A 25,652-nucleotide genomic window follows, 5' to 3' on the forward strand; every position below is an offset into this window, starting at 1 on the left:
TTTTATTTTTATTTTAATTTTGTTATTTTTTACATGTATCACTTCATAATTGTACTCACAATTGTGTCATGTCTCAAAATGATTCAATCTGTCCCCTATATTTGTTTTTAGTTTCAATTTAGTCTCAATTTTTGTAAAAATGAAGCAATATTGACCCTTGTTAAATTGACACTCAAATTAATTTTTGTATAAATCTTATGATGATATTCTTACTAAAATTGACATTTTTATTAAATATTTGTACAAATAATTTTAAACAAGCTTTTTTTTAGTTTTATTATTAAACAAAGTTAAACCCCAAACTTAATTTTAACAATTAACAATTTTGTCATCATATATAAAGGTATCAAGTGTACCCATATTATACAAACTTAGTGAAGATTAAAAAACAAATAACTTGTCACACATCAGTTTAGGAATTAAATTTCAAGTTCAAAACAAAACTAAAATTTAATGTTTAAACTAAAATTTAATGTTTTGTATAGAATTTAAAGTTAATTTAAAATATTTTTAGAAATATTTAATATAAACGTTAATTTTAGTAAGAATATCATACGATTTATAAAAAAGTACATTGAGTGTCAATTCAAGAAAGGACAATATTGGTTCATTTTTATAAAAATTGAGACTAAATTGAAACTAAAAATAAATATAGAGACCAAATTGAATCATTTTGAGATGTGACACAATCGCAAGTGACACGTGTAAAAAATAAAAAAAATCAAAAATAAATAATAAAAAAATCAAAAATAAAAAATTGATACGTGTTGTTTACTTTAACTGTATGATTAAACTAACGATAAGGAATAATTGAATAATTTTTTAGAAAATGATGATCAAATTGATACTGAAAAAACTTGAAGACTAAACTGATATTAAATTGAGAAATAAAATTACCAAAAGAATAATTTAACTAAAATTTTAATAGTGTCTCTGGTTTGGCGTCATTCAAATGTGTAATTGGTTTCGATTATAAAATTCACGTCAAATTAACTAAAATTTTCACGTTAATGTGAAGCAAATCCATCGAAGAATCGATTCGATCTTTTCTCGAAGCATTGCCAAACACAGGCTAAACCTCCTTAGACTTACCAGAAGCATCATAAGTATGTTGTACGTATCATGTCATGTCAAAGTTCTTTATATTTATTTTCTACATTTATATCTTTTCCCTCGCATCAAATTCTCTAAAATTTTAAAATTCAAAATATTAATAACTACAAACAAAATAACATTCCAAACCAGAAATGTATGTCAACCGTCAAGATATTATAATGGGGAAATTTACACTTCCAACAATAAACTACTCACTTCAAACATGTTTTTGTGAATAAAGAGATGAGTATTTTAGAAATTTAAAAGGGAACAAATTTGTTTGACCAAAAAATCAGTTAAAGGCCATGAGTTTTATCACAAGAATCAAAGAAACAGCTTTAAGTTCTTACTTTGTATTGGTGAAAGGTTACGTGCAAGTAAACTGGTACAAGACATAAACAAGGCTCTTAAAAATTTAAAAAGGGAACAAAATTGTTTGGTTAAACACCCTCACTTTTATCATAGGAATCCAATGACAACAAGTACCACTTCAAATGCTTTAACTTTTTACTTTGTCTTTGTGTTGAAGATTTGGTGGAACTAAACTATTATAAGTTAATGGTTGGTACAGAAGTATTAGTGATTTAATTGCAGTTGTTTTTGTGATTTAATTACGAACTAAAATAATATCATATCTCATATGTTTTTATTTGTTTCATGTCGAAAGACACAAATTTTTTTTAATTATAGATTGAAATCAATTTTAATAATTATTATTATAATATAAAAGAAAGAAAATAAAGATGTGAGAATAAAAATTTTTTTACTGAAAATATAAGATATTTTTCTTTTTTTTGCCAACAACTATTTTTATGTATAAAATCTTCATTTAAGAAGCCCTTTAGGAGAATTATTTCTATACATGTTCTTCCTTTGGCTTGACTCTCGACATGTTTTTCTTTGAAATTGTTTGATTAATTATTATCTCATGATTAAAGAATTAAAAATGAAAATCAATATAAGGTACTTATTTAATAAGTTACTAATACGATATACATCTATATCCAACTTTCAATAAATTGTTTTATCAGTTGCTTGGACATTTAAGAGTACAAAATAATAAAAGTTCGTTAGTTAACTTTAAGGAATTTCAATTATTATTGAAAGGCATAAATCTAAACATATTCACAATTTTTAGCCTTTTAGTGTTAAACTATTTTGTTTTTATAATTTTAAAAGTCATAAGGCTCCACTTAATAATGATATAGCCATCCACTCATACCATTTTAGTTAATATTATGATATATAGTATATAATCTAATATGTGCAACTGCATTGTATATCATTTGTAAGTAATCGTAAAATTTATTTATCAAAACTTAAAAATAACAAAATCGAATAGAAAAAGTTAAAGAATAATAAAAGTAAAGTTTAATCGCATTTATCAAGATTAAATCATATTTTACCAAAAATATATATAATAATCTCCATTGGAACTTGTAACTACCATTTTGAAATCCTAAGCAAAAAGGCAAAGGCAAAAGGCATCTAGTATTTTAGAAATAATGTTTTTAATGTAAAGTCCAAAAGCAAAAGTGGAAAAGGTGAAGGCAACTAAAATTCATTATAATTCTTCATCTTTTTGAAAGTTAAAGGCACTGCTAATATGAAATTGTTCTTAATTTTGTGAATAAAAGAAGAGAATGGATGGATCGTTCTTTTGAGAAAGTGACCAAACACGATAGAAAGGAAAGTGGGGATCTTTCATCATTCTTTCCTTTCTTCCTTTGCATCTTCTCATCCTCACCTAAACTTCCCAGATGCAACCATTCATTTCTCATCGTTCTTTCTTATTATAATCTTAACATGTAAATTAAGAAACAAACAATATTAAAAGGCATATTATTTATAAAATTGTAATGTGGAACTTCCAACACCCCCTCACATCAGGTATATTTATCCCGTATGTGGGACTAGAAATTAGTGGGTGATCCGTTAGTGAGTGGAACAAAATATTCAATAAAGTTCGTTAAGATAGACTTTAACTTGGTTCTGATACCATGTTAAAAGTGAGTTTTAAGTCTAACTCAATCCCACAAAACAAGTCTGTAAGGTGAGATTTCTCACTTATATATTAAAAATTGTCTTATCTCTAATTGATGTGAAACTTTCAATAATGAATTATCTCAATTGAAATATTGATGTGTAATTATATATAAGTTTTCATTAATTAGTGAAAAAAACAAAATAAATAAAAGAGAATATATAGTTGCAACATTCTAACCCATATACAAAATTGTCACACAATAATAATGAAATCATAAAGATCGAGAAATATGTAAAAGATTCACATTTGTGGGTTGGTCTGTAGAAAAATAATTATGAAAGTATTCTTTTGAAAAATAATTATATAAACTTACTTTGTCATTTGTTTTAATTTTAATGCAATAATCATGCTCATCGTTTCGATCTAACAATGAAAAGTATAATAATGCAATAAGTCATATACTTTTAGTTACGTCTCAAATTTATGGTCCCTTCGGCTTTTTGTGTTACTTAAGAGTTAAGCATGTTTGACGTAAACATGTTGACCAATATGGAAATAATTGTATTTTCTTTTTTAATGAATGTAACTATCTTTGTTATACATTACTCTTAACTTATATAAATAATATCATGACAGTTACAGTAAAGTATAAACTAATAAAAGTTTTTCATGCATAATAGAGGAAGGTAGCAATATTTTTTACATATGTATAAAATATTCCAAAAGTAATTGATTTGCTGATAGATATAGAAATAAAAATTTCTCACATGCATATATATATATATAAACATTTTTTTCATAATGACTTATTTTAAAATATATGTTTTTGAGCTAATTAGTTTAACAGAAGAAATCACCATTAAAAAATACTTTTTGTTTATCGTGTATTTTAAAAATAATTACAGGCGGACGAAAATAAAAAATATGTTATTTTAAACAGGAACGAAATACTATGTGCTTTTAAAAATTTAAAATTAATTAGTAAATATCAACATTACTTTTTATTCTTAAACAAATTGTGATAATTAAACTGTGGAGAATGTTATTGTTCGTAAAATTACAAAATATAAAACGGAAAAATTATACCTAATTCACCGATCATTTTATTGACGGAGTTAATTTGATATTGACTATAAGTTCAACATTGAGTAGAAATTGACTAACAAAACATATCTGTTTAGTTTTAACGTTGTTGTTCTTCCTTCCTCTCATTGTGACATTGACGTTATCCATGAGTGATATTCATCGCTGGATGTTTCATAAGTCAACCTTTACACTCGCACTTTGTCCTTCGTCTTAGTGTTTTTCTTTTTCACTTTTATAATTCTAGCACCAGAAGTTTGATTGGGAGTAGAATTTGTGAGAAAGTTTTTTTTATATATTTTAGATTAATGTTTATATGATATGTAGATAAGTGTTGCTATTTTTTAAAATTATAAAGTTAAACATATATTATATAAAGACTAGTTGAAACATTTACAGGTAATATTTTTTATTATTTACTATTTTTATTTTTCAATTTTTGAAAGAGTATAATATGTGAAGCAAACATGGGTCATCTCATGTTGCTGTTAAGAGCAAATGAAAAATAATATAAAACATAATTATCTTTTATTAGGAAAGACGTAAGAGATGGACCGCTTGATGTCTCAATTATTTATAAAGAGACTTAACGCTACATTTAATTTAAAATCTTAATATTTAATATTTGTGGGTCTATTTTTTATTGTTCAAATATTCAACTTTTCATTTTTTTATTTAATACGAGATTTTCAACTTATATTTAGACTACAATGACAATACAACGAACGCGCATTTTTTTTATCTTATATTCTTTTTCAAAGCAAAGTTTTATTTACACTCACATATTCAAATTTAATGATATAAATTTTGATCTCATCTTCGTCTCCATAATATAACAATATATGTGTTTATACCGTTCTCTTATTAATTATTAAAAAAATTTGTTAAATAAAACAATATTAACAAGTATTCAATTTGAATGAAGTGTTATTATTTCTTGAATATCAAATACTTTTTAAAAATTATAATTATATATATTTAAAATTAAAGTACCAAATATAATTTTATAAGAATAAAAATGTTATCAAATGCAAACATCAATAAAAATAAGTTGATAAAATTTAAAAATGTTTTTAGAAAATTATGAAAGAAAAATAAATATTCAAATTAAAAAACATTTTAAATGTTTCTTTATTTTCATTCTTCAAATTCTAATGAAATGTTTTTTTATATTATTTATTCAATTGAAAAGTTTATGTTATTGATTACTTTAATGGAGAGTTAAACATTCTACTGCGAAAAGAAAATTAAACAAATAACATAAATATAAAAAATAAGTATAAATAATCAAATGTGAAACCTACAAAATATCTAATTGACACGTCATTCAAACACAACCCCATAAAAATTGTGATATGAAAAAAATTTCATGATGTCAAACAATTAGAAAAAAGAGAAAAAGTGTCCATATTAAAAGATGAAGAGATATAAAACTAAAGACTATATATGTATATATACACACATATACACACTAGGTTATCAAATAGACTGAGTATTTTAGTAATTTAAATCAGAACAAGGATTGGACAAGAACACGTCATATATGTATATATTTATCCTCGTCCACATACCTAATTGAAAAAAATGCATATTATTTAAACACATACCCGTATTCAATCAATGTGAGGATTTCTCCTCAAAATGGGATAGGTTTGAACAATACATACGGGGACAAATTTATTTGACATCCCTAATTTGGATTGCTCTAATTGTTCCTAACAAGCCTAATAGTTTCACATCGATTAAGAGTCGAAGTCCAAGGCAGTTTAAATACTCATATCTCCTTTCACCCTTCCTCTGAGACACCTTTTGAGGACCAAATCGTAACAGAGCTTCACCTTCCAAAACAAACAATACCTTAGATGCATGGTGATTGACCTTAACGATATTCTAAGATGAACAATCGTCTCCTAAGCCTTCCATGATGATCCATCATTCATCATGAACCTTGACTAAAGGAACTTATGTTCCCATCACATCCACTCGACGAACTTGGAATCGAAACATTAACCATTTTTTTCATAACTGTGAATTAGATTTCATCATAGGTTTCTATCATAGTAAGACATATTTAACCTATTAATCTATCTTAACACACTTTAATTGATATTGATCATAAGTGTAGATAGATTTTACTACAACCAGACATTTATCACAAACTGAGTTAGGTATCAACACAAACTATCCATTCTAATATATTGATGAATTTTTTTTATTGAGAAAATTTGGAGAGATTAACTTTGATGTATGAGTTGCTTAAGTAAGAATGAGATGAATTTTTTTAATTTTTTTAAATAAGCTTTTATAAAAATATAAAAATTAAACTATCGTTACATTACGTTGACTAGACAAATGTTTAAGATAAACTTATAAAAATTAAAGACTAGTTTACATTTGTTGTAATTTTTTACTTATAGAAAACTATGAAATTGAGATAAGAAAAAACCTTTGGACATGGTGATTTTGATGCTGATAATGTGTAAGTCACGCGCGATGGTTGTTACCCCGAGACTCTGCCACCTCAGCACCATCATAGACATGGGTCCTCAGATATCACTGTGTCGTCAAGCCATGGGACCCACACACCACAGACCGATAATAAAATACAAATAAATAAATAAATACCACTCTCAAAAAGTTTTTTTTTTGTAGCCTTTTGTTATCTGTTAATGAATTTTTTATACTTGAATAATAATAAAAAAAATCCAACGAACTAAAATTATTATTGAATTAGATTGAATTTCGAATTTAGTTTTAGAAACTAATGCAACCCGAGATCATCGTATCGTAATGTCCCAATTAGAAATATAAAATTCTTTTCTATAAGTCACTGAACTAGAATATGTCGCTATTTACAAAATTAAATATATGCTTTCTAGTTTACAAACAGAAATAATGCATTCCCTGATAAAAATATTAATAGCATTCGATTTCAACTATTCTGTAAAATTTAAAAACCTTGACTATTTGAAATGGATGAAACAATATTATCATTACTTCGTTAGATGAGAGTCTCACTCTAAAGTACTCAAAAAGAGTACACAAATGTAGCAATAGACAATCTTGTAAACTAAGACAAATATATTATTTAAAAATATCCAGCTTTATATGGACAAATATATTAAATAAGACCCACTTTAATTATCACTAAGTTCTTTGTAAAATTAATTATTAGTTACCTGAATCAAATCCAAAACGATGAAATGACGTTTTTCTTTTTTGTAAAACTTTTATAATACCAGATCTATATTATATGGTTTACTAACTTTATAAATCCTTAAGTATGCATCTCTTTTATAAAATGCAGTTTTATATCAATGTAATATGACACTTATTAAAAAACCGTATATTGTTATAACAATAAAATCTGACAACCTAGTATTACACTCTTAAATATTCAACTAAACCCTTTAGTTGCAACTTTTGTCACCACTTCAATCAATGTAATGTGACAAGTAGTGTTTAATGCATTTTTAAAAATATTTTCGTATGATTTCATTCATATGACTACTTAAATAAATGTATATAATTATTCTATTACTTGGATTAAATGGATTGATTAGATTTTTATGTAATGAAATTTATGGTGTTTGACTCAGTTAAATATGATTAATGGGAATGGTGGTTATCTAGGTGATAATTGGTTTAATTGAGACTTATGGTGAGTATTGAAACAATATTTTTTATTTGTAACAATTTACACATTTTTTAAATTGTCATTAAAAAAATTCAAACAAACTAAAACATATTTCAACGAATGTGTTATTTGTTTCTATGTATAAAAGGAATATTTCTTAAAATAATAATATTCTTAAGACACATTAACTAACAAATTAAATTCTAATAAATGAAAACATTTCCTATCAAAAAGAATTTTGACTTTTTAAAAATTCAATTTTTACACTTACTTTATTTATAACGGTTTCTATAAATTTCATTAAGATACGTGGATAGCATAATCTTTACGAAACAAATTTATAATAGCCATTGTAGAAATTATACAATGGAAAATAAATGATTCTTTTAAATATCATGCACGTCTTTTTGCTGCATTATTTGTTGTATTATTTAGTGTAGAAGACTGCGACCAACACAGGAAAAGTGATGCCAACTTCTAGCATCATCATGGTATTTATGTTCGTCTCCGTCTGAGTATAGTGAAACTTTGAGACTCACTCACTTTCTTTGTTGGGTTCGGTTCCGCCATTTTTTATGGTTTCATCTCAGCAAAGCCTCGCATCCTAGAAAATGGAGGCTACTTTACCCTTTCTCTCCTTTCTCACGGTTCTACTCTCATTCCCACTCCACTCACCTTTTTCTTCTGCTCAGATTATGCAAGGTATCTTTCTTTCTTCATTTTCTTTACTCAACTTCAACCCTTTTCTACTTCATAACCTTTATATACGATGCAAATGGTGTCTTGTTTTACTAGTTATCTTAGTTTTGTGTTCCCTGCCAACCCTTTTGTTTTCGTCTCTGTGCTGTGCCCTATGCTGCTCGTCAGTGGTTTCTTTTATTATTTTTGTAAAAAAGATAATGTCTTTTCGGTGTATTCTTCAAATCCCGGGGAGCAAAATATCTTTTTTACCATCCTGTTTTAGAGGGGGGATTGTGATTATTGAAGCTTTTGTGAAGTGCATACACAAACAATGTAATGGATTGCAAAAAAAGCTAAGATCTAAGCCTAAGTGGTTTTGATTCTTGTCCGTTCAGTTGGATATGAGATCGGTTCGGATTAAGGTTTATGATGGTTTAATGAATTTTTTACCATGTTGTTTTTTCAAGCTTCTTCTGAGGTTTTGTTGTTCTAAGAGTTTGGAATTAATCTATGTTGTGATGAATAACAAAAACATGTCATCTTAAGCAGGTTTTGTAAGTTTGAACTGTGGAGGTACAACAGAATTTACCGATGAAATTGGTCTTCAGTGGACTCCTGATGATAAGCTTACTTATGGACAAACAAGTACTATATCAGTTGCAAATGAGACACGGAAGCAATACACGACACTTAGACATTTTCCTGCTGATTCGAGGAAATACTGTTACACACTTGATGTTGTGAGTAGGACGAGGTATCTTCTCAGGGCCTCTTTCTTGTATGGGAACTTTGACAATAACAATGTTTATCCAAAATTTGACATTTCTGTTGGGGCTACACACTGGTCTACCATTGTTATATCGGATGCCAACAGCATAGAAATGCGAGAGCTTATATTTCTGGCTTCAAGTCCTACAGTGAGTGTTTGCTTATCAAATGCAACAACCGGACAACCGTTCATCTCCACGCTTGAACTTCGCCAATTCAATGGTTCAGTTTATTATACTCAATTTGAGGAACACTTTTACCTTAGTGTCTCTGCAAGGATAAATTTTGGTGCAGAGAGTGATGCTCCAATTAGGTACCTTAAGTCATTCTACATGCTACTTCATAATATGTTCTGGTACAAGTTAATATTTCTAATGAATCTTTATAAACCATGTTGTTCCAACTACTTGGAAAAATTTAAATACACGAGCTTGCATATTAATATCCATATTTACTAGGTAAAATCTTAGCTATCTATTGACTGTAATTGTCTTCAACTCTTCATGTCAAAGAACTATTTATAGATTTTCTCTGATTATGTACTTGATTAGATGTGTAGTTGCTTTCTTCTTTTGAGTTTTTTAAAACAGTTTCCTGTGGTTCAATAAGTTTATAATTCCGCCATTTCAGGTATCCTGATGACCCTTTTGATAGAATTTGGGAGTCGGATTCTATAAAGAAAGCTAATTATCTTGTTGATGTTGCTGCTGGAACCCAAAAAATTTCTACAGTAGCACCAATTGATGTTAACAGAGATGAAATGCCACCAGTGAAAGTGATGCAGACAGCTGTAGTGGGTACTAATGGATCTCTAACTTACCGATTAAATTTGGATGGTTTTCCTGGTACCGGTTGGGCATTCACCTATTTTGCAGAGATTGAAGATCTGGGTCCCAATGAATCCAGAAAATTCAGGCTAGTTCTTCCAGGCCAGCCTGATGTTAGCAAGGCAGTTGTGAATATTGAAGAAAACGCTCAAGGGAAATATCGTCTTTATGAACCAGGATTTACCAACATATCCCTACCTTTTGTGCTCTCTTTTAGATTTGGAAAGACATATGATTCCTCTAGGGGACCTCTCCTAAATGCCATGGAGATAAACATGTATTTGGAGAAAAACGATGGTTCTCTAGATGGTTAGTTCCTTAATAAGAGGCTACCTTACAAGATGATGTGTTTTTTACTAACTTACAACTGTATCAAGTGATTCTTTGATAAGCATGTCTGTTGTAATGCAAGTGTATTAGTTAAGTCTTGTTTATAGCATAAGAAAATTGTAATAGATGTACTGTGCGGATTGAATGATTTGCAGGAGCAACCATCTCCAGTGTACTTTCGCACTACTCTGCAGCAGACTGGGCAAAAGAAGGTGGTGATCCATGTCTACCTGTTCCATGGTCATGGGTTCGATGTAACTCTGATCCACAACCAAGAATAGTCTCAATGTAAAGGTTAATCTTTTTATGGTTTTAGTTTGGCCTGTGGAGTCTCAATGTGCTATATATCTTTTAAAACTTAAAAGAGAAGTATAAATGATCTGTAATAGTAACTTTTTTTTTGTGGTGGTGACAGCTTGTTATCCAATAGAAACTTGACTGGCAATATTCCTTTGGACATCACCAAATTGGTTGGTTTGGTTGAACTGTAAGTTTCATCTTAATTTCTAATATTTCTGGACTGGGTTGTTGATATCTCATGTTTGGTCCGTTAAACTTGTATTGTGGTATTGATGTGATTTAATTCTCGGATGCAGATGGCTTGATGGAAATATGTTGACTGGTCCATTACCTGATTTTATTGGTTGCATGGACTTAAAGATCATGTAATCATTGCTATCTTCCTTCCTTTTGTCATGTTATGTAGTAGTTAGCTGATTGAAACCTTTCTTTCTTTTTGCAGTCATCTAGAAAACAATCAATTGACCGGTGTGCTCCCAACTTCTTTAGTGAACCTTCCAAACTTGAGGGAACTGTAAGCTCTTTAAACTTAAGATATTCTGATAAATCTAATTATGGTCTTAAATAAAATACATATCTATCTCCACTAAAAACGAGTATCATTTTGTTGATGAACCTACAGACTAACTCACGTTAAGTTATTATGCTTTGATTAGTTGTTTTATTTTGAGTTTTTGATGAAATTCAGGTAACGCTTTTGACATTTGCAGGTATGTGCAAAATAACATGTTATCTGGAACAATACCATCAGATCTTCTTAGTAAGGATTTGGTTTTGAAGTGAGTCTAATTTTAACCTTCTAACTTTAAGAGCATTCAGTATTACCATGTAAGGAAATGGAGGAAAATATTGGCAGTTTTAATCTTATTGGATAATAGATGAACTTTCCTATCCTGTTAATTGTTTTCATTTATATGTTCACCTGTATCTGGTTTGTCTAATGTGTTAATATCTGTTATCACATTAAATGAACTTGGCTGCTTTATAACCAGAAAAAGTAAAAATCTAGGTTTGATCAATTAATGTGTTGTTTTATACTATTAATTACTTCTGATATGTAAATGTGCTAATACCCACATACACTTTCTTCACCAACTTGTTTTCTCTTTCATATTTACCATTGTCCATTTCTTTAGATATTTTTCATTTAATATGTCGGTTTCTGACTTTCAGCTGGATATGATGGTGCTTTGATTGCTTAGATAAACAGTTTCGTATCTCTCAGCTAATCTTAGTAAATATTGAATGCTACATTCTTTTTCAAGTTTAACTTGATATACTTCAATTTGTATCTTTTTGGAATGCTATATTACTTCAGATCTCTAGTCAATAATATGTTTTTTTATAGCGTAGCAAATATTTTATTCTTCTGTTGCAAATATTCTAATTCTCTCTTCATTTATATTTGGTAACCTCTAATTTTTTCCTGTCATCCTCGTCAGCTATTCTGGAAACCTCAATCTTCACAAAGAAAGCAAAATAAAGGGGCATATGTACGTTATTATTGGTTCATCAGTTGGGGCTTCTGTTCTACTTTTGGCTACTGTTATATCTTGCTTGTATATGCGCAAAGGCAAGAGAAAATATTATCAGAAAGGTAGAATCTAAACACAGCCATTTATTGTGTCTGTTTGATATTTGAGATGATATATCATGATTTATATGTTTACACTCTTCATAGACCGAGTTGATTCTCTCCCTGCTCAAAGACTGGCTTCTTGGAAGAACGATGATCCTGCAGAAGCTGCTCACTGCTTCAGTTTTTCTGAAATTGAAAATGCTACCAATAACTTTGAGAAAAAAATTGGTGCTGGTGGTTTTGGAGTTGTCTACTATGGGAAGCTAAAAGATGGAAACGAGATAGCCGTTAAAGTTTTAACCAGTAATTCCTATCAAGGCAAGCGAGAGTTCTCAAATGAGGTAACCTGCATTTAATTAACCTTTATAAGTATTCTAGCATTACTCTGTCCCTTATTGTTTTTCTTTCTGTGGCATGGCATTTCATTTTGTGATCTGTTGGAGTTGCTCACTGCATTGTTTTTCTTCTAAATAAAGCATTAAATACACAAAATAGTTGCAACTTTCTTACTAATTCTATTGTAATTTGGTATGATGTTTTCCTTTGATCCAGGTAACTCTTCTTTCAAGAATACATCATAGAAATTTGGTACAGCTGCTTGGTTATTGCCGAGATGAAGAGAATAGTATGCTTGTCTATGAGTTCATGCATAATGGCACTCTCAAAGAACATCTTTATGGTAAGCCTGCATGACTTAAATCAAGGAGCAGAAACCCATATCTTCACTTATGTCTAATATTTTCTTGTAGGTCCATTAGCCAATGGAAGAAGTATTAATTGGATTAAGCGTCTTGAGATTGCTGAAGATGCTGCCAAAGGTATTGTTAAGCTAATGCTTTTAGAATATAAAGCTACTTTTCCTCTAATTTTTGTGATTGAATGATCCTTCTCTTATGATCCATCACATGATGCTAAATGTATTGTTCTCATGGTTGTTCAGGGATTGAATATCTTCATACGGGTTGTGTTCCTGTCGTTATCCATAGAGACTTAAAAAGCAGCAATATTCTTTTGGACAAGCACATGAAAGCCAAGGTTTCTGATTTCGGTCTTTCAAAACTTGCTGTTGATGGAGTCTCACATGTTTCAAGCATAGTTCGAGGAACAGTAGGATATCTGGATCCTGAGTAAGGCCTTTATCTATTTTCAGACAATTTGTGTGTTTCAGCAAAACCTAAAGTTATTATTTCTTGATGACTAACTTTTTCTTTGACAGGTACTATATTTCCCAACAGCTGACAGACAAGAGTGATGTTTATAGTTTTGGTGTAATTCTCCTTGAACTAATGTCTGGTCAAGAAGCAATATCAAATGAAAGCTTTGGTATAAATTGTCGAAACATAGTCCAATGGGTAGGTTTTTATTTCTATTCATAAATAGAACTTTTGGAGTATAAAGGAACTACCATCCTTTGTAGTTTCTTTTGTGTAGTATTTAATTTGCAACATTGAAAAAAGTAAATCATAAATTGATGACAAAATGAACTATCAACTAAATTTTCATGTGACAGTAAATGATTGATGGACTTTGAGTGTCAACATAACTCAGATATCAAAGTTCATAGTGATATTTAACATGACTTTATTTCGAATTATCAGCAACTAAATTTGGTTGTCTGCATGAAATTTTCACAGGCAAAGTTACACATTGAGAGTGGAGACATACAAGGTATTATCGATCCTCTGTTGCACAATGAATATGACCTACAATCAATGTGGAAAATAGCAGAGAAAGCATTGATGTGTGTTCAGCCTCATGGACATATGCGACCATCAATTTCAGAAGTTCTAAAGGAGATCCAAGATGCCATATCTATTGAAAAACAGGCAGAAGCATTAAGAGAAGGGAACTCAGATGATATGTCCAAAAATTCTTTTCAGTCTTCCATGAACATGGGTTCTATGGATCTAGTTGGACCTGAGAGTTACCTGTCAATTGATGAATCAGTTGCACAGCCAACAGCAAGATAGATAGATAGATAGATATCTTTTGTAGACAAAATCAAATTTTCTTTTTTCTAATTCTCGCCCTATGAATTTTTTTTCTCTCTCTTTCATTCAATGTTTGTTTGTGCAGAGGGATTGCCCTTTGTGGTTGGTTTAATGATTGGTGCACCCTACCAACCAAATGAACAGTCTATGTATACTGACTGCAGTTGATTTTATTGTTCCCAATTTGTCAATTTCAAATTGTTTTTGCTTATTATAACCTTTAAAACATTAATTATTATTGCAGAAGTTCAAGTTTTTTTTTTTAAAGCAATAATTAATGAGTTGTAACTATGTAATTTAACATCTTGGTTTCTACTATGTATGTATGTAGGAAGCATTAAAGAAAGAGCAGCACAAGCAGGAAAAGGGCAGAGGAGGAGGGTTATCCCAATACTCTGCATGGTCCCAACCTGGTCCAATCATGCACCTTTTATAAAAAAAATTTCTCTACTAAAACTATTTAAGAAAAACAAAATTGTTTAAAAATAATACTATTTTAATTTCAAATAAAAATAACACTAAACACTTTAATAGATGGGAATTCATTTTTTTTCGAACTTACTTTTTTTCATCACGAGTACCTAATAAGCTTGTTTGGAATTTGACCTCGAAGACTGAATTTCGAAGAGGATTGAAAAATCTAAAACATCAACACATGGTTAAAATTTATGTTTTCAGAGACTGAATTTCAATCTCAAAATGTTCGTTCAAATTTAAGCAGAAGTTTACGTAAAAGATATCAAACACCTTTCCTTCCCGAATTCAGAATGAGTTTCATCTCCAACAACACAACAATAAGATTGTGTTTGGTAGATGAAATTAATACATATGAAAAAATTTTATGTCACCTAGGATAAGTAAAAGAATAGACGATAATAGTTATATAATGAATTTTAAGTTTATATTGTCCTCTTACCTCAAATAAAAAAAACAGTCTAAATTTGCATTTTATTTTTTTTATAATTCTATAATATAGTGTTATAAGATTTGAGTTAAATTCGTATTTTAAAAATAGTGTATGTAATTAAGGTTAAAGGAATTGAGAGTGATATATGTGTTATAAAAGTTTCGTATAATATTTTATTATCTAGTAATAATTTATATAAGGTTATATCTTTGTATATTCATCACCGATACTTCTTTTTAAGAGATTAAAAATTTGATTTTGAAAGTAAAATTTTTACATACTACAATGGTAATATGTAAAACATATAAGAAATGCATTAAGGAATTATTTTACTAAAATATTCCCGGTGGAAAAATTCATAAAATCTCCCCCCAAAAAAATTATATATTCAATTAAATTATAGTTTCCTATTGACAATAAATAATCATATTAAAAAATATAGTCCACATTCATTCTAAATTGTTGGAAAACTCAGCTTCTTCTAGAGATGGCAAATAAACCCGTGCCCGTGGGTATCACCCGAACTCATCCCCGTTTTGACGGGGAATCTCCGCTTTGACTGGGTATGGGTATGGGTATGGGTAATACCCGAAATTTTCAACTGGGGATGGGGATGGGGATGGAGATATATATATACCCGCCCAAATACCCGTCTCCGCTTAAATTACTAAACTATTTATAATTTATTAAATAATCTAAAAAATATATATAAATAAATAATATATTTACACATAAAATATAATATAATATAATATAATATAGTATATATACATATAAATAAAATATACTTTTATATATATATATATATATATATATATATATATATATTTACACATATACATGTAATATAATATAATATAATATAATATAATATACATATAATATATATACATAATAATATAATATAATATATATAATATATACGTATAAAACAAATTAATCATTTAACTAGTGAGATCTTTTATAAACAAATTTATAAAAATTTAAAAGAAATATATATATATATATATATATATATAAAAGCATAAAATATCTACGCATATACATATAATATATATACATAATAATATAATATATATTATTATATTTATATTATTATATAATATAATATAATATATACTTAAAATAAATATATATCTATAAATATAAATATATATATATATATATATATATATATATATATATATATATAAACATAAGATATCCACACATATAATATATATACATAGTAATAATAATATAATATATAATATAATATAATATAATATATATATATATATATATATATATATATATATATATATATAACATATTTCTCATTCTCTTTGTTTTTTGTTATACACTTTGTTTACTCTCTCAATTGTCTGGTTTGTTTTTCAAGATTTAATTTTGAAGGTAATTTTTCTTCTTCTTATTACATGATTTTTACTCTCTGTACATGGTTATGTTCAAATAGGTGTTCCTCAATTTCATTCTATGAAATAATTTTTAGGTTACACATTTGATTATCTTTATTTATTTATTTATTTTCATGAAAATGTTTGACTCTTATTTTGTAGCTCTTCTTTTTGTTACTTTGGTTATACACTTTTTTACTGTCTTTTAATTGTTTAATTGTTTGGCTTGTTCTTTAAGGTTTAAGCAGATCTTCAAGGTACTTTTCCTTTTATCATAATCTTAATTGTACATTTTTTTTCCGTTATGTTATGTTCAAATGGATATTCTCAAATTTGGGTCACACATTTAATTATCTTTACTCCTTTATGATAATTTTATTTATTATTTATTTTTTGTTTCATGATAATGTTTAATTCTCAATTTTAAGTGCTCAATTGCATAAATCCTTAATTTAATTCAAGATCAAAAGATGAAGAATCTATGTTTAAATTTGAATTATTATTAATTTAATTTTGTTATTTGTGCTATTTCGTTTAAGTGGTATAATATAAATTTTTAATAGTATAAAAAATATTTGAAATATTTTTAAACTTGATTATTGGTTTTCCTTTTATATTTTGTTAAAAAAGAAATTAACCTTTTTACTTTGTTTGATTTTTTTTTGTTACGTATGTTAGTTTCTAGAGAAAATGAGCACAGGAGATCAAGATTTGCAGGTACCAAGTCCACCACAGTGTTCACAACAACCAACTCCCTTTCAAAGTTCCAATAATGACAGTCAATCTCCATTGAATCCATCTATGCAAACACCTTCAGAAGTTCATGATGAAATACATTCAACAACACAAGTAGAGCCTGAGAAAGGGAAATTGAAAAGTGTTGTGTGGGAACACTTTGAAAAGATAAAAGTTGATGGAAAATACAAAGCTAAATGTAACTATTGCAAGAAAAGAGTATGTTATTTTAATATTGAATATTTGACATCATGAAAATCAAAAAGAGTATGTTATTTTAATATTGAATATTTTGATAGCATCATGATTCCGTTGGTGTGATTTTTAAATTTTTTTTATAAAAAATATTTAATTGATATATGGAACAATAAAAAAATGGGTATGGGTATGGGTATAAGAAAATACCCGTTACCCGGTGGGGATGGGGATGGGTCAAAAGTTGTATACCCGTTGGGTTTGGGGATTGGGATGAGGATGAATTTTTATTATGGGGATGGGGATGGGATCATGATACCCGTACCCGCCCCGCCCCGCCCCGTTGCCATCCCTAGCTTCTTCTGATATTATAATTTTATTATGGTTCTTTCTTTTATTTAAACATTTTTAGAAAATGTTAAAGCATTTTTTAAATATTCACTTGATAAAATTTTCATTAATTATTTAAATAAATTAATTCATATTAGTTAAATAGAAAGTGAATATTTTTATTGTTTAAAAATTATAAATTTTAGAAAATTTAACTATTATTAATGATAATAATGAATCATCAAATTCAAAGTTACTTTGTTAGATTTTTTCAATAATTTAGTATAAAGTAAAATTAGATGTTGTAATAATTTTAAATGAACAATTAAATATTAGAAGGAAAAATTCACTTTGTTTTTCAACACTTCCATGGACTTTACAATGACTGTTTCTTTAAGTATGTGTATAAATAAGGTTATGTGAATAAAAAAAATTAAAAGGGTTTTTATCATCTCTATTCATGTAGTATGTAATTATTTTTTAGTTAGCAACTCCTCGATCTCTTTTAAGAACACTTGTACTTTAACTCATAGTAACTATGTTGTAAACAATATTATTCGTGTTAGAAATTTTATATCGATTAAAAATAAAATAATTTTATAGTATATAAATGAGGTGCAAACCTTATCTTATAAGTCAATTTGATAAGTTGAGTTAAGCTTAAAATATTCTTAATTTTTTATATTTTTTGTTATTTAAGTGTAACTAAATATAAGAAGGAAGAATTTATGAAATCGTCTTTCATAAAGCTTTTTTATATGGTATATTAATAAAGTTGAAGATGTGTCCAAAGACTTTATGAGATGTGACTCTTAACATTTTTATTTGACAATTCCCTACTTCAAACTTTGTTTGTATTGTATCCATCAAGCAAAAATTTTCAAAACTTTTTGAAACAGTTTTATTTTAAAAGACATCTTAATCATCACTCTTTTTTTCTTCTCTTTAATGTTTTAATAGTTATGTACACTAAAAAATAAATCTATACAAAAGATTGTTCATATTATCACGTACCTAATCATACTATAAAGAAATGTTCCAATAATTCTCTGTCATCAACTTCAGGTTATAAAACAAATGATTAATTAAATTTATTATCTTTCAAGCATAGTGAATTATTTAATTACAAAAATTAAAATCTTTATCCTATATTCTGTATCATATTATTATTAATATTGTTCATAAATATTATTATCTCTTGAATCATTCTATCCAAGTTAATGGCATAAAGACTATACAAAATAATTAAAATATTTTTTTAAACTAACTCTCATTAACAAAGACAACCAATAACTTATTTTCTTCACATATTTAAAAAAAAATTCTTATCTCTTTCCTTCTTCGCCATCAATATATTTATATTTATTTTCCATTTTTATAAAAAATATTACATGATTAATAAATAAAAATATTACAATTTTAAATTTATTTTAAACTACATTTAAATCACTGATATAAGTATTAATATAAAAAATATAAATTTAATTAAACCAATAGATATTTTAACTTTCTAATTCAGTGAAAGAATAAAAAAAAGCTATTAAACATAATTTTTTTTACCTTGGCACAGATTCATCGGATAATGAACATACTATAATTTAAACACTAAATTTAAATATATAATTATATTAAATATTTGAAAAGATATTACAACATGTATAAACATTTTTCATAAAAATTATTTAAGAAAAAAAATTAAATTTTCCATTAATTAAAATAAAAGTATACATAAGTTGATTCATAACATTTTATATAACTTATTTAATTTTTTAATTTATTGACACATTATTTTTAACTCAAATATTTAATCACGTAAAAACGGAATTTGTTCAAACATATCAAAGTAACCGATTATTTTTATAGAAAAAAAATGAAAGTATATTTAGATAAATTTTGTAGACACTTTTAAATAGCAGTAGAAAATATTTTCCAATTAAATTAATAATTTGATATTTATGAAAATCCAGTGACCATCTTTAATAAGTTTATTCTTCCATCTACAACTTTATTTTTATTTTTTGGAAGTTTATAGTTTGTCTAAAATTGAAGTCTACGTAATAATGAGACACATATTATGAGAAATGATCATAATTGCTATAATAAATTGTCTCATTGACTTGAGGAGTTGAATGGAGAAATTAAAAAAAGAAAGAAAAAGAAAAAGAAAAGAAAAAGAAAAGGAAGAGTATGAGAAGAGAGAGAGAAATAGAAAGGTAGAGGAAGAAGCGAAAAGCAAGTAGTAGTGTCTGTTGTTGTTGTGTAATAAAAGAAAACCAACGGTGGTGATAGGCTTCAATCTAGATCTCAATCGTCTCCACCTTCCTTTCTTCTCCAGCGTCCGATTCCCTCACCGATCTCGCGCCAAATACAAACTAATTCATACCATCACAGGTATTCTTAACATTTCTCTTCACCAACATAACAACTCACAACTCCTTCTCTCGAATTAGGGTTTCTTCTTTTTCAATTTCGCCATGTTTTTTACCGATTATTCCTCTCTCAAATCAGGTTTCCGGCGACCATGGCCGACGGTCCGTCCAGTCCAGGCGGCGGCAGCCACGAGAGCGGTGACCACAGTCCCCGTTCTAACGTGCGCGAGCAGGACAGGTACCTCCCCATTGCTAACATAAGCCGCATCATGAAGAAGGCGCTTCCTGCTAACGGGAAAATTGCCAAAGACGCCAAAGAGACTGTTCAGGAGTGCGTCTCTGAGTTCATCAGCTTCATCACCAGCGAGTTAGTGTTTTTTTTTTTTCCTGATTCTCTTCCGTTTTGCTGTTATCACAGTTATCACTTGCTTCAATTTTGAATCCGCTGAATTGTGTAGGGCCTCTGATAAGTGTCAGAGAGAGAAAAGGAAGACTATTAATGGGGACGATTTGCTCTGGGCAATGGCCACCCTTGGTTTCGAGGATTATATCGATCCCTTGAAGATTTACCTCACAAGATACAGAGAGGTGATTTTAATTTACCAATTTCATTTTATTTTTTAATTTTAAATGTTTGTCTGGTCCCCAGTTAACAAACTTGTATACGGCGTGTTTTTATGTTTGGTTTATTGGGTTTCCTAATTCTCGTGTCTGGTTTTTGCTGATTGGCATTTTTTTTTATCATGGCTTTGTCTCATGGACGGATTGGGGATGTTGCAGATGGAGGTAATTTTGAATCTTTCATCTAACGCTTGAATAGTTATTATGCTTTGTAATTTTTGTGTTGAGTCTTTTGTTTATGTTCGGCTCTTCAATATGTTGTATTTCAGGGTGACACCAAGGGCTCAGCCAAGGGTGGAGAGACCTCTGCTAAGAAAGATGTTCAACCGGGTCCTAGTGCTCAGGTAAAATGCAACCACGTTCCTGGAAGTTATGATTGATTGTGTTGCTCGAAATATATATATATATATATATATATATATATATATATATATATATATATATATATATATATATATTCTTACATCTCATATTCGTGTCTTTTGTTGTGAAATCTGCAGCTTGCTCATCAAGGTTCTTTTTCCCAAGGGGTTAGTTACACAAATTCTCAGGTAATTGTACTCACTTTGCTTGCTGTATTATCTTCTTTCTTTGTGTTCTGGGCTGTCATTGTTGAATGTTAAATGAAGGTGCTAAGGTGGTTTTTTGAACTCTGAATTGTAACTGCTGTAAATATTATAGAATTCTCTGTTTCTGACTTCGAGTGTGAACCTAGAGATGTAATGAATTTGTGGAAAGCACCCTAATAGGACGTGTGACTTCCTGCTATTTCCATTTGCAGAACTAAGTTTAGTACCTCTACCTTGTAAAAACTTTTAAGCTTACCTTAGTTAAAATGGTTCACACTATGCCGGCTCTATCGCTACTTTGGTTTGATATTAGAAAACAAAGTTGTACTGCATATTGAAAACCTCCACCTTAGAATTAGTGCCAAATAACACTTGTCAATGTGTCAGCTACCTTTGGTTGGTAGTACAATCAATTCGCCCATTAAAGTCCCTTGTGAAAAGTTGTGTTTATGCATATTTTTTATTTAGGTTTAATAATTTTATCTCTTGATAATGTCTGCCACTTTCTTAAGCATCTTTTTGGTTTATTTGGGGTTATTTATTGTGTGGTCCATCTTTGAAGGGTAGTCTTTCTCAGTTTGGTAGGACACTGAGTGTTATTGGCAATTTTCCTCCTTAATGGATTGTACAAAGTACACACAATAATAAATTTCAGTTTGTTGTGGTCCCTGGTTTTTTTAAAAATCTTTTTACATAATGCATTAAGATTGAATCAATTTTTGAGAATCCAGTGGTGGTGGTGGTGGTGGTTGGCTGGAGGTTTCTTAGTGATATAGGGTTTTGTGCTACTGATCATTTTGAAGTGTGTGAATGATGCTTTTGACATCTGTATGTCATTTATGGATGGTCTGTGCTTAAATATAAATGTGTTATTAATTATACATTTTAGTCTTAAGCTAGATAGCTGTTTCTGGCTTGGATATCAATAGCTTAAATATCCCACTTTGGTATTACATGTTACTGAAGTATTATATTTAGGTTTTTCAAGCTACTTCTCTGAGCTATTTTTAGGAACACGTGACATTCTTTTGTGGTTGTCTTAAAAGATCACGAAGTTTACCTTGTTTTCATTATAGGCAGCAAAGAATGCTAATGATCATAATTTTTAAATTCAAAATATTTCTAGCTGTGATTCTGGGCGAATGAAATAAATTCAATGAAGTATTCTTAAGCCACAAGGTTACCCAGTCTTTACATTGTGACTGATGTGAGAATTGGATTTTAACATCTGGGATGTGTCTTTTAATGTTGGTCCTGGGGATAGCCAAATTGGGATTCCACTCAAGGTTATCAACTGATGATATGACAGCCTATGGCACACAAAAATGATAACACATATATGTAAAAGTGAAAATAGCATAACTGAATCATAGACTAAAAATCCAAGATAATATTGAGTGTCCAAAGAAATTGATTTTTGGTGCTTGACATTGTGCTATAAGTGGAAATGAATTGGGAACATTACACGTTTAATTGATAAAAAAGCATAGAACAACATGATTCTGAAATTCGATAAACCAAGAACTAAATTCTGAAGTTTTGAAAAGAAAAAACATAAAAGCATTGAATACATGAAGAACAAGAACAACTATAACTGAATTATTTTATAGAAAAGGAGAGGAGAAACTTTTGAAGAAATGAGGAATAAGCTAATAAAAAGAAAGAAATGGCTAAAAGGGAAAAAGAAGGGGAGTCTTGCTACGGTGTTGTGTCATCGCGGGTGATGGAAGATATGGCAAATGGCAGCATGACAAAGAGAGAAGAGTACCTTGCAAAGGAAAATGACTTATGATGGGTCCGAAGAACCTCCATGTTATTGTGTCATTGCAGTGCCATTATCAAGTATTTATCAACATATATTTATTTTATTACGACCCTTTTATGACAACAATATTTTTTCCTTTGTTGCCTTTTAATCATTAGCCCACTCAATGGAAGTATTAATTCTCACTTTACCTAAATCGACAATCCTAAAGATGCCACATTGGAGGGACAACCTTGTGGCTGAAGTATCCTTAAGTGTAGTTATTGATAATGATGAGTATATGACACCATATAATGACAAATGGTGAATGTCACCTTACAATGGATATTAATGGATGACAAAATGGCAGATGGGTCCTAAAATGTCATGGGATAGTATTATGGTGGTGACTTAATTTTTATCTGAAAACATTGATTTCACATCGACCCTTCTGTGGAAGATATGGTAGATGGCACCATACAACAATAGTGGATGCCCAGTATTATAGAAAATAATGGATGGCAAACGGTAGTAGGGTTGAAAAAGTCTTGTTATAGTGTTATCAAATTCCATAATGGTTATTTAACATCATTGATTTCATTTGAACCCTTTCGAGATCATTATCATTTCCCCTTTTGCCCTCTCTCACTAGCCAATTCAATGGAAGTATGTATTGTTACAAAATATGCCTGAGTCAAAAATCCCTAAAGGTGCCACATTCGGGTGAAGCATGTGGCTTAAGTGTCCCTTAGTGTAATTATAGATAATGGTAAGTGATGGAAGATACGAAAGATGATGCATACAATGACAAATAAATAATCAATGGTAACCTTGCATCGGAAAATAAAAATATGACAAATGTTAGAATGTCCAAAAAGGACCACGTTATAGTGTTAGTGTTAAAAAACATTGATTTCACTTTAACCCTTTTATGTCAACCTTATTCTTTCCCTTTGTTGCCCTTTCGTTGTTGGCTAACTGAATGCAAGTACAAATTATCATACTTTTCTTAATTTGACAATCTCTAGATATGCCACATTGGTGGACAACCTTGCTGCTCACCCTAGTATGATTATGGATAATGTGGGCGACGGAGAGTATGTATGGTACTATACAATGACAAATAGTGAATGTCATCATACAATGGAAAATAGTGGATGACTACTGACAAACAATCCAAAAGCGCCACATTGTAGTGTTATGGCCGTGCCATAGTGGTTATTCAATAAAATTTGTTTCGCTTCAACTCTTCTATGACAACATTATTTTTTCTCTGTTTCCCTTTTGTTGGCCAACTCAATGGAAGTAAGAATTGTTACACTTTGCCTAAGTTGCCAATCCCTAAAGGTGCCACATTGATGTGAGAACCTTATAGTTGAAGTGTCCCTTAGTGTAGTTAGAGATAATGGTGAGCAATGGTAGATATGGCAGAAGGCGTCATACAATGATAAATAGTGAATGTCACAATATAATGGAAAATAATGGATGGCAAAAAGGGTAGATAGGTCCAAAAATGCCATGTTATTACTGTGATGCCATAGCGGTTATTATTTAACAACAATGGTTTCACATTCACTTTAATCCTTTTATCTCTTTGTTGCCCTTTTGATGCTGACCAACTTAATGGGTACAAATCATCACAATCTGCCAAAGTGGACAATCCCTAAAGATGCAACATTCGTGGGACAGCCTTGTGCCTTAGGGGTCTATCAAACCTCTCTATACTTAATGAGGAACATATGATTGAGAATACATATTTATATATGTTACGTATGCTTTTTCCGTGGTTTCAAGTTTTATGTCGTAATTTAAGGTATTCATGTTACCACGAGTAAAAGGACTCTTATAGATACGAATTTGATATTTATTTATTTTTCTTATTTTAAATATTCTCAGGGTCAACATATGATGGTTCCAATGCAAGGCCCAGAATAGGTGTCAAGTCTATTAACCCTCCTGTTCTAATGTACTATCCACGCCGGTTAGCAAGTGCTCACGACATATTGAATATCTTAATGTTATGTGAATACTGACATAGAAGATGTTGGTTCTTGTGTCCAGATATTTTTTTTTCTTCTTAAGTTAAGGTTTGTATATTATCTTTGGAGTTGAATTGTTATTTGAAAGTTGTTATATTGTAAATCCTAGAGCCTTGTTGTCTGAATACATCGGCGGGCTTGGCAAAGACTGAGATTTTAGGACTGACTGTAAGCATAAATGGGAATATTCTTTTCCTTATTTCTTTGTGTAATAATGTATGAAGAAGACTCCAGCTTCTTCTGTTATATCTGTTGATTTCTTCATTCCCTAACACGATGTTGGTGTCATTCTACCATTTCTTTCAGATTCTAATATTTTTAACAATAAATATATCCGACCAAACTAATTTGCATTTTATTTTGTAATGTACGTGAACCTTGTAATTGTATTTGCACAATGTCACCTACTAATCCAATTGCAAATGTAGTATTACTTAATGCATTTGTTTCTTAAAATTTTGGATAAAT

The 25,652-nt window shown here is 29.3% G+C and overlaps 2 protein-coding genes across 3 annotated transcripts; both read left to right on the forward strand.

Annotated features, from left to right (window-relative positions):
• Window positions 1–8,213: 8,213 nt before the first annotated feature.
• On the forward strand, window positions 8,214–14,489 carry LOC114184922 (Leucine-rich repeat protein kinase family protein). Of its 2 annotated transcripts, XM_028072334.2 has the most exons (16): window positions 8,214–8,504; window positions 9,033–9,237; window positions 9,358–9,564; window positions 9,882–10,387; window positions 10,564–10,696; window positions 10,824–10,895; window positions 11,005–11,073; window positions 11,151–11,222; window positions 11,419–11,487; window positions 12,151–12,305; window positions 12,390–12,628; window positions 12,840–12,966; window positions 13,037–13,105; window positions 13,228–13,414; window positions 13,504–13,639; window positions 13,922–14,489. In XM_028072334.2, exons 1-16 carry the CDS (start codon window positions 8,414–8,416, stop codon window positions 14,255–14,257), a joined length of 2,673 nt encoding a protein of 890 aa, XP_027928135.2. In that variant the 5' UTR covers window positions 8,214–8,413; the 3' UTR covers window positions 14,258–14,489. The 2 variants fall into 2 exon arrangements, with proteins under 2 accessions (XP_027928135.2, XP_027928128.2); XM_028072327.2 differs by having other exon boundaries at window positions 9,033–9,564.
• Window positions 14,490–19,996: 5,507 nt separating this feature from the next.
• Window positions 19,997–25,430, forward strand: NF-YB8 (nuclear factor Y, subunit B8). The gene is made up of 7 exons (XM_028071324.2): window positions 19,997–20,233; window positions 20,351–20,578; window positions 20,670–20,799; window positions 20,992–20,997; window positions 21,102–21,176; window positions 21,333–21,383; window positions 25,042–25,430. The coding sequence occupies exons 2-7, from the start codon at window positions 20,364–20,366 to the stop codon at window positions 25,078–25,080; spliced, it is 516 nt and encodes a 171-aa protein (XP_027927125.1). The 5' UTR covers window positions 19,997–20,233; window positions 20,351–20,363; the 3' UTR covers window positions 25,081–25,430.
• Window positions 25,431–25,652: the final 222 nt, after the last annotated feature.

The sequence above is a fragment of the Vigna unguiculata genome, chromosome 1 (assembly GCF_037176805.1).
Source record: "Vigna unguiculata cultivar grain cowpea cultivar isolate G323 ecotype 2 chromosome 1, ASM3717680v1, whole genome shotgun sequence".
Taxonomy (NCBI): Eukaryota; Viridiplantae; Streptophyta; class Magnoliopsida; order Fabales; family Fabaceae; genus Vigna; species Vigna unguiculata.

Bases quoted from the DNA above. Each gene is read 5' to 3' on its own strand.
- LOC114184922 (XM_028072327.2), top strand. From the start codon at position 8,414: ATGGAGGCTACTTTACCCTTTCTCTCCTTTCTCACGGTTCTACTCTCA. The intron at 10,697-10,823 runs GTAAAGGTTAAT...TGGTGGTGACAG, and splicing joins CAACCAAGAATAGTCTCAAT to CTTGTTATCCAATAGAAACT. The intron at 12,306-12,389 runs GTAGAATCTAAA...CACTCTTCATAG, and splicing joins GAGAAAATATTATCAGAAAG to ACCGAGTTGATTCTCTCCCT.
- NF-YB8 (XM_028071324.2), top strand. From the start codon at position 20,364: ATGGCCGACGGTCCGTCCAGTCCAGGCGGCGGCAGCCACGAGAGCGGT. The intron at 20,579-20,669 runs GTTAGTGTTTTT...TGAATTGTGTAG, and splicing joins ATCAGCTTCATCACCAGCGA to GGCCTCTGATAAGTGTCAGA. The intron at 21,384-25,041 runs GTAATTGTACTC...AAATATTCTCAG, and splicing joins TTAGTTACACAAATTCTCAG to GGTCAACATATGATGGTTCC.